Source organism: Pleurodeles waltl, chromosome 1_1 (assembly GCF_031143425.1).
Source record: "Pleurodeles waltl isolate 20211129_DDA chromosome 1_1, aPleWal1.hap1.20221129, whole genome shotgun sequence".
Lineage (NCBI taxonomy): Eukaryota > Metazoa > Chordata > Amphibia > Caudata > Salamandridae > Pleurodeles > Pleurodeles waltl.
Genome location: NC_090436.1, coordinates 896,274,511 through 896,290,466, shown reverse-complemented (window position 1 = coordinate 896,290,466; position 15,956 = coordinate 896,274,511). Strand labels below are relative to the sequence as shown.

The window sequence follows — 15,956 nt, the reverse complement described above, 5'->3', positions numbered from 1 at the left end:
AAGCCCTTTAAATAGTGTTGAACCTACAAGATGATTGCAACGATCTAGCTAGACTCCAAAATGACTAGCATTCCTTAAATTAACCAGTACAGCTGCTGAACTTGGTGTTCAGCGTACCCGTACGGCTTTAATGATATGTTGTATTTGCAATAATTATTATAGGTACATTTAGATATTACTTCATGCCCCTGACAAGGCAGCAAAAAGCTACGGCGGATAGGTAGGAAGTGACTAAGTATGCTCTGCTTGGTTTGAAAGATGGGGGTTTGCACTGAGGCCTATGTACCAAGTGTTCACCGCCAATATGCTGCTGCATCTGGGCACGTAGTCAGGCAAAAAAAGAGTTAAAGGCATCTTAAATTTGCAAGGCATAATTGTGTTCTACTGTAATGCTGTGAGAATGCAAGTGGGGCCTATGTGGAATTCTTTTTTGATTAGGATTGACTACTACTAAGTGAGATTTAGGTCGGGTTCTCGGGTGCTCCATCCATGCCCACCATATGAGGCAGGCTGGCTCTCTACCTTGGATGGTGTAATCCGTCTTCCTTTGGATGGCATGCACAGTAAGGACCTGCCTTGCCGAAATGGTAAATTCCTTGAGTCTGATTGCAACCCAGTGAGCACCTCCGCATTCATTGATAAAGGCAAATCTAAACACCTTTCCTACATACAGTTTATAAACAGAAATCTCTCCTTTATTTGACATATCTCGAAACATTGTCTGGTTCCTTTGAACTGAGGGAGGACAGATCCGCGCCTGTACACTTTAGGTCTACTGTACACCACTGTTTCGATAAATGTCAGTAGAGGATGCCATGCCACCTCTCATTCTTCAGGGGGGATTCACTTAAGTGAGGTGAGGCTTTCCCTAAGAGGGGGTGAAAACACACTCGTTGATCATCTTAGCAAGACATTTCACTAATACAAAGGTTTGACTGCCAAATATTGTCCCTTGATATCGACTTCCTCCACATACTAACACTTGCGCTAGATAAGTAGCTGCAATGGTGCCTGTCTGGGAGTTAAGCTAGTAATCTGCTCCAAAACGTTGATATTAAATCCATCTACGGAGTTATGCTTTCCAATGGCCTTTTATCATAGTGGAATACAATTTTACAGGTCTGTTCAGTCTCAAACAATTGCAGATGGTCAGAATAACCGCTTTTGAGCAATGTATATTCCCTTCGGTAGTAGGCCCTCCGACAATAAATTACATAGTGCATTTGAACAGAACCCCATCCAAGCCATGGTGCAATCAAAGATTTAATGTCCTGTGATTCTCCAAATACCAACTGTCTAGGATTTGACATATTGTGTCGTAATAAATGAAAAAATATAAAGTAGGTAGAAGACATTCTGTACAATGCTCTAGGTTTGAGCACCCTAACCATCAATAAATCACAAAATATTTACTACAACAGGGAGCATGGGCATTGACAACACTTCAATGATTAATGTAAAAACACGGAGAGATTGTATTCGTATATTTCTACGACCCATTCATCGCGAAAAGTTACTTCACTATGTCCACCCACGGCGCACCATAGTCGCGACAAAATGGGTGCATTCGAACGCCACTATACACCATCGCCTTCCGTAACAGGGGCTGTGGTACAGTCTGGGCTGCGTTTCCATCTCGGCCTTACTTGGGCCTTGTACAAGAGTAATGCACACACAGAACGCATCCAGGCAAAAGCAGTACACAACAACGAAGACCTTCAAGGCCATGCGTGACGAGGCATGTGCGAATAAACTCAAACTGCACCAAAACGTGTATCAATTTACAAGCCAGACGCATGCAATCTATGTTTTGCATTTGCCATCTTTCTTCTTACATTCCAGACGCCCTCTCCTGCGTTCATGTTTCCCGAGGGCCTAGAAATCAACATCCAACAATCAGGCAAGCACCGCTGCCTTGCAGGGATAAGGGCAGGAAATGTGGTATATTTCTACTTTCCGAAACAACGACAACCCACATTTTTTGTAGACCTGACAAGCGAGTCCCCGAATGTGAGAGGTCAAGTATCCCTTTGTATGCAATGAAATCTGAAAGGTAGCAGACACACACAGCAGCACCACTCCCTAATCCGAGCGGATGCCTCGAAAACGCCCTCTCCGAGGCGTGCGGAAGGCATAGCGCACAGAGGGATGTGTGAAGAAGCATGCACACATCCCTCACTTTACGACCCTGCTCTGCCCAGGCATTTACACAACAGCCAGTGCCCCACGTACTCTTATACCCTCGGTCGAGGACTGTTGCCGCCGCGCCCCCGCCCCTCCCGCAGGGGATGACAGCAAGGCAGCATTGTGAAAGAAACACATAAACTGCTAGTGTGTCGTTCAAGCATTTTCAGTGCCATCGTTTAAAATGCATAGAAGGGGGCTGGTGACCGAGAAGTGGCCAGCAGGGTTGAGGAATGGACTAGTACACAAAACATGTTGGATGTGGGTCTGGGCGGGGTAGGAGGGGGCGCTGGCCGCAGCCTGCCCGCCCGCTGTCACTTACCCAGCAGCAGCAGCTTGAGCTCCCGGCGGGCGTCCCGTTTGTCCCTGCGGAGCTGCCGTTCGATCTCGTCGTTTATCCGCCGGGCTTCCTTCGCCTCCTCGCTCAGGCAGCACGCCATGATGGACTCCAGAGTCATTTTTCCTCCCGACTCGTTCCGACAGCCCACCCAGCAGCCACCACCACCTTCCCTAACACCACCACCACCCAAAAAAAAAGCAGCGAGACGCCCCACGCTCTGCAGACGCTGGCCGGCGCACTACGGCCACAGCAGCAGCGAGCGCAGAAGCCCCCCGAGCAAAACGCAGATCATCCACTCTGAGGGGGGCACAAAACACCCACTAAATCGGTCCTGCTGCTGCTGCTTCTCTCTGTCAGTCGCCTGGTCCAACTCCTCCTCCGCCTCCTCCTCTCTAAATCATGCAGCAAACAACATGGAAACATCCACGGGAAGCACAGCAGAGAGACGAGCAAGTCTCCCCCTCCCTCCCACCCACCCTTTTTTTCCTTTCTATTTTTTTTTTCTCGCTTTGCCCCACTTGTCGAGAGTAGCTAATATGTGCTTCCTTTCAGAAAAAAAGCAACAGCATCCGCCCCTCCTCCCCCCAAAAAAATCCTTGTCAAATGCTAATAGGGCTAATCACCGCCCCCTTGCTCCCTCTTCTGCTCACACGTTTATTTCCTTCTCCTTGTAATTCAAGCATGGAATCCTCGGAGGCGATTGTTGTATCGCTATATTTTTTTCTTCTGACTGAATTATTTGATTAATTTCGTGCCTTCGCCTTAGCTTGGTTGCTGTTGTCTCTTCCTGTCTTTCTGACTGCTCAATTCACAGGCAACTTCCTCCTTTCCTTTTTTTTGGTTTGTGCGGCGGCAGACAGGAATTGGAAAGATCCAAATGTACAATATGTATCCAGCAGCAAAGCCGAGCCTCTGCCTTTGCAATGGTTTTGCTCCCGGGCGTGGTAAAGCAGAATATGGCGGATCTTTCTTTCCAATCCACTAGAAAGGGATACAGTTAGGAAGAGAGAGAGGGGAAACTACGGGAATCGACATCAGAAATCCGCCCGGCGCGCACACAGCAGAAGAATAGTCCTAGAAGAGTGCGGGTACTTTTCAGGTTTAAGCGTTGCTGGTGCCTCACGTTAATAGGCTTATTTCGTCGATAGAGAGTGAGAAAAGGCGGGGGTACTTTATGCAGTATGTATGATTGGTATATATATATATATATATACACACACACACACAAATATTATTTATTTTTCTAATGCATGTCATTTTGTTTTTCCCGTCTTCTTTCGAGTGTGATGTTAGAAATGTGGAAGTGGGAACAGCGAGGTGCGTGAACGGCGTTGACGGGAAGTTCCAAGCCAGTGCTGCAAACGTTGGACCCTTTTTGAAGTTTGTAAATCTTCAGGTGTTTGTGACAACGTCTCGTGCAAATGAGCAGCGCATGGGAAGCTTTCGGACCGCTTTCTTTCTTGTCAGTCATAGGACACGAACTGTAACGGTAGCTGTATGTCTCCACGCCCTGTAGTTTGCTAACTTGTTTCCAAGGAAATACATATACACACTCTTACATGACTGTAAAATGCAAAGTTAAAAGAACACCAGAAAATCACACTTCTGTTAAATTAAGTCAATTTTCCTTATTTTTAAAATTCGGATTCAGGAAGCTGAAATAAAGGTGCCAACTGATGAATACGTAAAAATAGGTCACAAAACAAAACCGAGTCCCTTTCCAACTAAGGAACACGAGGGAATACTTATCGTAGAACAAAATTGCTCAAATATAGTATGGCTTGTTTTCCTTTCCTAAGAATAAAGGTGGTGTTTACTTACCTTATGGTGACTGATTAATGCCAGTCATATCCATTACTACAAAATATATGGGTACACACACTCTTTATAAATAAGGGTATATAATTTGCAGAGGGGGAAACACAGTAATTCGTGGCATTGGTTAAAGAGTACTTATCAAATGATTTATTCATTCATATATTGCTGTTAAAGACACAGTGTATCCCTTACTTGGACTGAATGGTCTTTCTGTAGCAACTTAATATCACACATTCGCAACTTTTTTTAGACCAACATCAAATACGTTTTTTGTGAAGTAATGTGTTCATGTGCAAAAGATACAAGTGTAAAACGTTTAGACGTTCACTACATAGAATACTATATGAATATGTGCAGCAAGTCCCCACAAATAACACAGAGTTGCCCTACAAAGTTTTTTTAACTTGTCGAGGGAGTTCCTCAGTGGTAGAAAAGATATGTTTTAAGTAGTCCAAACAGGGGCTCTTGGAAAACTGGGGGGTGCACTTTTCAAATCTTTATTGTATAGAGTCGTTTTAGCTTTCCAAAAGTGTTTATCCTTTAGTTTTAGGATCTTCCTGGCAGTGGTAGTCAATATTATGCATTTTGATGCTGGGGGAGTGGCATCACAGATCTTTTTGAGATAAAGGCCGTGAGGTGGAGAATTGGTTGCAGCAGGTACAAGGGCTAAACTGTATTTTCAACTGGTTTATATTTCTTCTAAGCCATATGTCATTGTTCAGGTTTCTTGCGCTGGCAGATAAATTGGTAAAAATCTGCTAACGCGTCCCTTTAGGACTAATTTACTCACTTTGGGACTCGTTTAGGCCAATGAATCTTTTGACCCTGATTGAAGACACCTTAGGACGGGATAATTAATCAACATGTCAATCAATATGTCAATAATGTCATCAATATTTATTATAATATTACAATTCACCTTAGTCAAAGACATTTAATGAAACTCGGGACACCACCATGACCTTTCAGTCATGAATAACCACACCAAGTTAGTATGAATTTTGTGATATTTATTCCCTATTGATTACAATTCTACTAGTAAGTTTATTATTCTCAAAACCAAGAAGCACATTAGCATGGTCACAATATGGCAACTCTGATAAGATTTCATCAAAGCAAGAATCACGAATATTAGAACATAGCACGGCATCAACATAAGTTATCCTTAGCAGAGTAACATTAGCGCATTATTCAACAAAGCATATATTCAGTCATTTGTCTATTTGCGTCAGTTTAGTGAATCCCTGTCCTAACCTCGAATTAGCATTGGCATGTTGGGCTTCATGCAAAACTATTTATTGACACCAATTTGTAAAACACCTAGCTATGGTCTCTGTCAAAAAGAAGCAGTTGGTACCTAGAAAGGAAAAGCAAACAGACAATCACAATTTCATTGTCAAATAGTTACCCTCCGTATTGGGTCAGCACTCAGGTTCGGTCTTCGTCCTCAGGACATCAGTTGGTTCGCCATCAGCCAGGAACTCAGCTCAGGCAGGAAGGGTAAAAGGGGGGTACTTCCCTCATAAGGAGGTAAAGTATAAACAGGCAATATAAAGGCAAGGTTGGCTCTCAGAACCAAACAGCAAAGTCTCTATGCAGAGTGACAAAGTGTCTGGATCATAGCAAATCGCATAAGCATCTCCCTAACTAACTCTCTATTCTTTCATGTTCTCCAGTCTCGTCTACTTCCTGGTGTCAAGGGTTTTTATCCCATTTTCGTTGTACATTCCCCTAAAATTTGGTTGGACAAGGGGTTGCATCCCACTATCTTTATCCAATTGTCTTCAAATTAGCTCATCAAATTTGTCACCCCATAACAGTTCTCACGTATTTTATTGGTCCTTATGATTGATGTCTTTAGCGGGTGGAATGTCCGGTATGATTTCATACTCTTGTGGTCCTTTGCACATCTTCAGTCAGTGGCTGCATTGTCTGTACCGGTTCAGGCGACCTTGTACCTGCCAATGGTCTACAGTGTTGCATTCAGCTAAAATGTTTCTATGAGCAAGTTGAATTTCATGAGAACGGATCTACTACAGTTACATTCAGCTTCTAGTTGGGAGAAAAACAAGAGTTCATGTCCTTCAGCAAGTCAGCACACTGCACGTTTAGGAAAACACATTTAATATGAGAGTCAGGCAGCCAGGCCTTGACTCATGCTAACTAAGGCCTAATGATTTATTAGCAAAACTTTAGCATATAGATTTTCAATATTAATGCAAAATCACATTTTAATAAAACATTTCATAATTATTAGTCAGTTTCATTAGTCCCCGTGTATATTGGCGGCCACTCCCCGTGGGTACATTTCAAGCGCACGTTTTAGCAAAACATATTAATAAATTTTCTATGTGGCATTATTCCATATTAGTTCATAATCATTTCATGTTAATATTGATTATATAAGCTACGCTCTCTCAGTCTCTCCTCTGATGACACTTGTCATTACACAAACCTTTCCCTTCTCAACCTTTCACTTTCCGCATTATGCGCATTTCAACATCTTCCCCTTTGTGTGAGCTTTCCCAAATTTCATTAAACATTTTCTCCCTTTCATTTTCTTCATTTCTTTTGTTTCGTTTTGTCAGATTTCTTTTTATTCTTTCATTAACTTTGCATGATAACCATGATCCCAATAAACAAATCAGTACAATCAATAGACCCCCTAATATTTTTGCAAGAACCCCATTCCAAATATTACTAAACCAATTCCCTACTCTGGTAATTCCTCTCCCAATTTTCTCCCAAACTCCAGGTTCCTTCAGCTCCTTCAAATCTGCACTATCTCTTGTTAGGTTAGTAAGCATACCTCTAATCTTTTTGCTGTTATCTGGTATGAACGCACAACAATGGCGCTCATTAAGCATCTTACAGACCCCACCACTCTTCGCTAAAAGAATGTCTAAAGCAAGCCGGTTTTGAAGAGTCATAGCTCTTTCCGCAGCAAGTTCAGTATCCATCAGGAGTATAGCCCCTGTGAAATTTGTCAGCATGTTATCCACAATAGTAGACAACTTTCGAATCTTTATGGAGTTTAAGATAACCCCTACTGAAGGAATTATGGCTCCAAATATGTCACCAACGACAGCAGCCACTGTCTCTCTCTTTTGTCTAGTATGTTGTAATTCAGACATTTTAGGAATTTGCTTTAAGTCATCAATCTGGTAGATCTTTGGGAAAACTATTCCCAAATAACATGTCCCATACCATCCTTTAGGAAGACGGTAATAAGCATTAAGCCCACATATATAATAGATCCCAAGGATCGCTGGATCCTGTCCATTTAACATGAATGTCCATTTACTTTGAAACAAAAAAACATGCCTGCACTCACTCATTCCCACAAATAAAGTGTCATGCTCAGATTTTGGCCTATATATACAAAGCCTACCTACATGTAATGCATCTATAGATAATTTGCCCTGTGTCTGTATTGCAGTGTAAGCATAATCATTTGCAAGCATGCGCTTTTCTAACCCTTTTTCTAGCCTTTCCTTTAATGCCTTGCGTCTATCATCAGTATGATCTAAGAAGCTCTTCTCTACAGGCATTAGTAAGCAGGTTAGATTATTGTGGTGCGCATAAGCTGTCCCAAATATCAGTGTCGGCTCATAAAAAACCCTAACTAATTTTATGCTATGTTCTTTAGTTAATTTGTTTAGAAACTCAATCACAGGCACAAAAGAACAAGTTACTTACCTTCGGTAACGCTTTTTCTGGTAGATACACTAGCTACCTGTGGATTCCTCACCTTATGAATTCGATCCTTGCGCCAGCATCCGACGGAAAGTCTTCTTCCTAGCTGTCTACGTCGACGAGGACGTCATAATGGCACGGCTCCACGTGACTCCGTCTGACGTCAACGTGCCAATAAGAGGACCTCGTCGGCGTACTGATGTCAGTTTCACCTCACTTTTTTCGTGCCTTTACGGCTAGCAGGTGTAAACCGACCATGAAAACTGAAATATATAAATATATACGAACACAAAAATCTTGTCTATTGAAACCATATATTCACATTATCACCTCAAATACATGAATATACCAAAATATATAGACAGATATATACAAATATATAAATATAAGAAGAAATATTAATGCAACAAGTGCAAGATATGAGTGTAACCAGGCAGGGAACGGGGAGGCGGGAGGGACTGTGAGGAATCCACAGGTAGCTAGTGTATCCACCAGAAAAAGCGTTACCGAAGGTAAGTAACTTGTTCTTCTGATGGATACAACTACCTGTGGATTCCTCACCTTATGAATAATGTCCCAAGCAGTACCGCACTCGGTGGTGGGTGCCCGCCTGATTACACTAAGAAATCCTGCAATACAGAGCGAGCAAAATGACGGTCCCTCCTCATTTCAGAATCTAAACAATAATGTTTCACAAAAGTATGGAGGGACGCCCAAGTTGCCGCTTTACATATGTCTATTAACGGAACTCCTCTCGCTAGGGCCGAAGATGCAGACTTAGCCCTAGTAGAGTGGGCCCTGATACCTTCAGGAGGGACTTTTTTCGCCAGAGAGTAACAAATCTTAATACACAAGATGACCCACCTGGAGAGTGTTCTTTTCTGGACCGCTCTGCCCTTTCGCTGTCCAGCTTACCCAACAAACAATTGATCATCTAAGCGAAAGTCCTTAGTTCCCTCTAGGTAAAAACTCAGGGCCCTCTTAGGGTCCAACCTATGGAGCCTCTCTTCCTCTTTAGACGGGTGGGGAGGAGGCTAAAACGCAGGCAGAGTGATAGTTTGCCCTATATGAAAAGGGGTGACAACTTTCGGCAGAAAAGCAGCCCTGGTTTTTAGAACCACTTTATCAGGGAAAAACATGGTAAAGGGAGGCTTGACGGAAAGTGCCTGAAGCTCTCCAATCCTCCTGGCAGAAGTGATTGCTATTAAGAAAAAGGTCTTAAAGACTAAAAATCTCAATGGACATGAATGCATGGGCTCGAAAGGCGAACCCATTAAGAATGTCAGAACAAGATTCAAGTCCCACTGAGGCATGTGAAAGGGAGTAGGAGGAAATCTATTCACCAAACCCTTAAGGAACCTGTTTACAACTGGAGACTTAAATAAAGATGGCTGGTCCGGAATGCAAAGAAACGCCGACAGAGCTGCCAAATAACCCTTAACTGTAGCTATCGCACAACCTTTCTTAGCCAGACTAAGAGCAAACAAAAGTACATCTGAAAGGTGGGCTTTCAAGGGATCTTTTTGGGTCTCTCCACACCAAAGCACAAATTTTGCCCACCTACCAGCATAAATCGATTTAGTGTAGTGTCACCTGGACGATAGTATAATATCCACTACATCCGGTGGGAGAGAAAAGGAACTCAGGTTGCCCCGTTCAATCTCCAGGCATGAAGGTGCAGGCTCTGGAGGTGGGGGTGTAGAACCTGCCCCTGCGACTGCGAGAGGAGGTCTGCCCTGAGCGGGAGACGGAGCGGAGGGCACTGAGAGAGTTGAAGCAGGTCTGTATACCATACCCTTCTTGACCAGTCCGGTGCTACCAAGATGACTTGGGCCCGGTCTTGACGAATCTTCCTCAAAACCCGAGGAATCAAGGGTATGGGGGGGAAACGCGTAAAGCAACTGGTCGCTCCAGGACATCTGAAACGCGTCCCCCAACGCCCCTTGCATCGGATACTGGAGGCTGCAGAATAACGGGCAATGCGTGTTCTCCCGAGTGGCGAACAAATCCACCTTAGGACCACTCCACATCCTGAAGATGTGGAGGACTAGATCCGGGATGGAGACACCACTCGTGATCTATTGAGAAGTGACGACTGAGACCGTCCGCTCGTACGTTCAGCACCCCGGCCAAATGATTTTCTATTAAGCAAATCTGATGGTCCTGAGCCCAGGACCAGAGTCGCAGGGCTTCTCTGCAGAGAAGGTACGACCCTACTCCTCCCTGCTTGTTTATATACCACATCGCAGTAGTGTTGTCTGTCAGGATTTGAACTGACTGACCGCGAAGGGAGGAAGGCCTTGAGCGCCAAACGTACTGCCCGCAATTCCAACAGATTGATATGCAACATCTGTTCCGCTGGAGACCAAAGACCCTTGATCTCCAGGTCCCCCGGATGAGCTCCCCACCCTAGAGTGGAAGCATCCGAAATCACTGTGGCCACTGGAGGAGGCAGTGAAAACGGTTTTCCTTGGGAAAGGTTGCCGTCCTCTGCCCACCAGAGAAGATCCGCCACAGCGTCCTTGGAGATCTTTATTGAATCCCTGAGATCCCCCTTGTGCTGGAACCACTGTCTGCGGAGGCACCACTGAAGAGCCCTCATATGCCAGCGAGCATGAGTGACCAACAGAATGCAAGAAGCAAACAGACCTAGCAGGCGTAAGACCTTGAGGACTGGAACTGCCGCTCCAATTTGAAACAATGGAGTCAGCGCCTGAATGTCCCGAACCCGCTGAGGCGGGGGGTAGGCCCAAAACATTGTTGTGTCCAGTACTGCCCCTATGAACAGGAGGCGTTGAGAGGGCTCTAGGTGAGATTTGGGCACATTTACAGAAAAACCCAGATCGAACAACAACTGGGTTGTCATTCGCAGATGAGACAACACAAGCTCTGGAGACTTGGCTTTGATCAACCAATCGTCCAGGTAGGGAACAACTGCTACCTCCCTCCTTCTGAGATGTGCTGCAACAACTGACATCACCTTCGTGAAAACCCGAGGTGCTGAAGTAAGTCCAAAAGGAAGGACAGCAAACCGGTAGTGTTGCGATCCGACCACAAAACGGAGATACTTCCTGTGCGATTTGATTATGGGAACATGAAAGTACGCGTCCTGCAAGTCGACAGACACCATCCAGTCTCCTTCGTTCAACGCGAATAGCACCTGCGCTAGGGTCAGCATTTTGAATTTTTCCTGCTTGAGGAACAAATTCAATATCCTCAAGTCTAGGATCGGCTGCAACCGACCGTCCACTTTGGGAATCAGGAAATATCTTGAATAACACCACTGACCCCTTTCCTGCAAATGCACCAACTCTATAGCGCCCTTTGCCAACATGGTGACAACCTCCTGTTGCAACAACAGAAGATGGTCTTCTGAACAAAAGGAGGGACGGGGGGGAAAGGGAGGAGGGAACTCCTGAAAGGGGAGAGCATAGCCCTTTTCTACAAATCCTAGCACCCACGAGTCTGTTGTAATTGACCTCCATTTCTGCAGAAAAAGACTCAATCTTCCCCCTACAGGAGAAGTATGGATGATAAAGTGGGGAAAACTAGGGCTGCTTCTGCTGTTGTCCACCAGAGGAGGATGAAGAAGAAGAGAGCTGCTGGGCTGGACCTCTAGCCCTACCCCAACCCCGCCCTCTAAAGGCACGATAGGGCGGATTGGCAGGTTGCTGGGCGTAAACTGTGACCTTCGAAAGGCAGAGGCTCGAATGAACCCTCAGAACCTACGAAACGGTCTATAAGGCGTTGTAGTAGAGGTCTGTAATCCCAGGGACTTAGCTGTAGCCCGACAGTCCTTAAACCGTTCAAGGGCAGAGTCTGCCTTGTCCCCAAACAGCCTTTCCCTGTCAAATGGAAGGTCCATTAAGGTGGATTGCACGTCTGATGAGAAACCAGAGGACCTTAACCAGGCATGCCTCCTTGTAGCCACCGATGTTCCCATGGACCTGGCAACGGAATCCGAGGTATCCAGGCCAGATTGTATAATCTGCTGTGCAGCAGCTTGGGCATCCAAGAAAAGGGACCCAAACGGTTTCTGCATCTCCTGTGGCAGATCCCTCGCCATTTCCTTGGCAGAATCCATTAGGGCATGGGTTGTATCTGCCTAGCACACAGGTGGAATTAGTAGCTTTAAGGGCCATGCTGCAAGATGAAAAAATCTTCTTTGAAGACTGATCCATCCTCTTGGATTCCCTATCAGTCGGAACTCCCGGGAATGTTCCAGGGGCAGTCTTTGCAGAACATGACGCCTGAACTACCAAGCTCTCCGGAGTCGAATGACGAGACAGAAAAAACAGATCTCCTGGGGCACTTCTATGTCTCCTCGCCACTGCTCTGTTCACAGCAGGAGATGTCACTGGCTTTTTCCACAAGTCCAAAATGGGCTCAGTCAAAGCCTCATTGAAAGGCAGCAAAGGGTCAGCACTAGATGAAGAGGGATGAAGTACCTCTGTGAGCAGGTTAGTTTTTACTTCTGCCACGGACTAAGGCAAATCCAGATACTCAGCTGCCTTTCTCACCAGTGCATGGAAGGAAGCGGCCTCTTCAGTAAACTCCCCCGGAGACGCAATGTCCCACTCCGGGGAAGTATCCAAACCACTTGCAGTGGCAAGACCCTGGAAGTCATCAGAAGGCTCGATCTCGCCTTCCTCAAGCTGTCTGTATTCCTCCTCCTCCAGAAGTCTCAACGGCTTCCTCCGAGATCTAAGATGTGTTTCCAAGGCCGGCGTCGACATAGAATCCATCGACGCCGACGATCCCGAACCCCGAACAGGGCCAGGAAGACTCTTCGGCTCCACCGGCGCAAGTGCCGGCGCCGACACGAAGTCGGCTGATGACCTTCTCGAAGTTAAATGGCCGGAAGGTGATGGAGCCGGTCTGGACGGAGACAACAACAACGCTGGATGGCGCGGAGAAGGAGTCGGTTGACGTGCAGGCGGATCCACAGTCACGGGTGGAGGACTCCTGCTAGGGGAGACCCTAGGCGCCGAACCGCCAGTCTCTGTAGGGCAAAAGGGCATGAATGGAGCAGCCCTGTATGACGCCGGTGAGCCCAAATAGAACACCAATGGCCCCGTTGGACCCGCCGGTGAACCAGCAGGGGCCATGGACCGAAAGATGGTATACATCGCATTCAAAAATGCGGCCGGATCCGTCCTTGGCGTCGGAAAAGCCGGGTACTGTTGCGCAGAAGTCTGCTGAACATCTGGATCCCTCGGCGCTGGCGAAAAGTGAGGACTACTTCGAGTGACCTCAAAAACTGAAGGTGCCGGAGACAACTCCGGACTCTCCTGCTGAGGCGTGACAGTAGGACTCATCTCCCATGTCTTCTGGCGTCGTGAAGAACGAGACCTCGACCTCGATCGGCTCCTCGATCGGCTCCGCTCCGAACGGCGCCAAGAGTCATGACGGCGCAGAGAGTCATGATGACGCCGCTTCTTATGCTTTTTGGGAGAAGCATGGGATGATTCCTTTTTATGTCCTTTCTTCTTTGCTTTAGCTAAGAAGAGCTTTGCCTCGCGCTCCTTCAGAGCTTTTGGATTCATGCTCTGACACGAAGAGCAGCCTTCTACATCATGTTCTGAACTAAGACACCAAATACAGTCCGAGTGGGGGTCGGTCACTGACATCCGACCCCCGCATTCTCTACACGGCTTGAAACCGGACTTCTTCTGAGGCGACATTGTAACCTTCAAAAATCGTTACAGTTAACAACGAGCCAGGAAGAAAAAACGTTGGCGTCGAAGGCACGGAAAAAGGAAAAACTGACGTCAGTACGCCGACGAGGACCTCTTATTGGCACGTTGACGTCAGACGGAGTCACATGGAGCCGTGCCATTATGACGTCCTCGTCGACGTAGACAGCTAGGAAGAAGACTTTCCGTCGGATGCTGGCGCAAGGATCTAATTCATAAGGTGAGGAATCCACAGGTAGTTGTATCCATCAGAAGAAAACACTACATCTAAGTTAGAGTAGAAGTATTGCACATGTTCTTGATCATAGAATCTTGTTAACAGCAAACTACAGCTTATCCCATAAGTTAGTGGCAGGCTATGGTAAGTAACCCCTTCTTGTACTGACAAAGGAATCTTTGTGCATACATAACAATTCTTTGCATCCACTGTGTCAATATACTCATTCAGCAAGTGATAGAAGACATTAGTAGATAGTTCCCATTTTGAATTAGTTCCCTCATGCAAGTATTTTGCATCCTGCTCAAACTTCTCCCATGGTGTTAATGTAGCAGTCTCAGGATTTGAAGCATTGTTAGTCACTTTCTTATCCATCCATGGCATTCCCACAATCACACCTATAATTATTATTGCACACACAATACCTAAAATGGCACTCAACCAACCACACATCCTGCCCTTTTTACTATTACTTTTAGTATAGCTCATGATCTGTAAAGAATCAGTTAGTAGAATAATACAAAGCAAACAATCAATTTGAGGACGATATAAAAGCCCTTTTTTTTTTTTCTCTGTGCAAAAGTCTCTCTCTCTCTGCAAGTATTTACAGCGTTTCACTCACTCCAGGACCCCTTTTGTCAAATCAGGTTATTCATTTTGTCATAATCGGTTTCTCAGAGTCAATTCAGGTTATCAGTGTCACATCCGGTAATTTATCAGTCTCGTTTCTCAGGTTTTCAGCTTTCAATTTCAATTTCAATTTAACACAGTCTCTTTCTAAAGTTGAATTCAGGTGCCGTAGTATTGACCTGGTACCTCCCGATCAAAACAGAACACCAAGAATTCTTGTTGCCATTCGGCTGATGTTGCATACGCCCATTCAGGACCTGCGTACCTTCTGTTTGCGACTCTTTTTCTTTTCAGTTTGCGTTCACTCTGCAACTCTCCTTCACTGAGATCCTCTTTTCTGGTTGTGTCAACTTCTTCCTCTAGTGTTTCACTAGGGACCACTTTCTCTATTGCAGCTTGTGGCTCCAGTCAATTATATCCTTTATGAGTTTTCTTCCTGCTTGGCCTTTCAGAACGTTGAACTGCGCCCTCCTCTTTTGCTATGGTGTTTTCTATTAATGGACCTGCAAGCGGCTCAGGAGGAGTCAGTGCACTTTGACCTCCCTCTGCTTCTTCCCCCTCGCCTTCAGGGTCTGTTACGGGCTCAACTTCAAACCTGTATCAGTCTGCTTCTGGGAGAACCTCTCTTTGCGTCGGTTCCCCTGTTACCTCAGCTGAGATAGGCTCACTGTCACCCCTCTGGAACTCACTTTGAGTGACTAAGCCGTCCTCAGTGGGCTCTCCTTCAGTCTCATTTCCCCTTTGAATATTATCCAGCCCTGAGACTTCCTTCTCTGCAGCTGTTGTTTTGGACACTTCAAGTTCCTCATCAGTTGGACACGTCACCTTCTTTGTGTGACTGGCATGTACCAGTTTGGAAGGCCTGCACATTTCACAGCAGTGGTTGTTGTCAGTATTACTTGATATGGCCCCTTCCAACATGGCTCCAAACACGACTTCCTCACGTGTTTCTTGATAACCACCCAATCACCGACTTTCAAGGTGTGACCTGGATCACTTATCAGTGGCAATGTGGTAGCCTCCACCTGGTGAGAGAAAGAGTGGACCACATCAGCCAGACCCTTGCAGTAGTCCAACACCATATCATCCGTGATATTCACAAGAGAGTTTGCAGGCACTGCGGGCAATCTCATAGCTCGACCCATTAGAAGCTCATGGGGAGACAGTCCTGTTTTCTTGTCAGGTGTGTTTCGCATTTACATCAGTACTAAGGGCAATGCATCTGGCCACTTCAAATTGGTAGCTGCACACATTTTTGCATTCTCGACTTCAAGGTACCATTCATCTGTTCCTCTAGTCCTGATGCTTCAGGGCGATAGCTACAATGCAGCTTCTGCTCAATGTTCAATGCAGCACACAAGAGCTTAATCACCTC

The 15,956-nt window shown here is 45.7% G+C and overlaps 1 protein-coding gene across 1 annotated transcript in view; it reads right to left on the bottom strand.

The window, feature by feature from the left end:
- Positions 1–3,097, bottom strand: part of LOC138288559 (guanine nucleotide-binding protein G(q) subunit alpha) — a 520,535-nt gene extending 517,438 nt beyond the window's left edge. Inside the window, exon 1 of the mRNA XM_069230080.1 lies at positions 2,507–3,097. Coding sequence (XP_069086181.1) covers positions 2,507–2,642 — 136 coding nt within the window. The 5' untranslated portion in view covers positions 2,643–3,097. The remainder of the gene's footprint in view (positions 1–2,506) is intronic.
- Between the last annotated feature and the right edge of the window lie 12,859 nt (positions 3,098–15,956).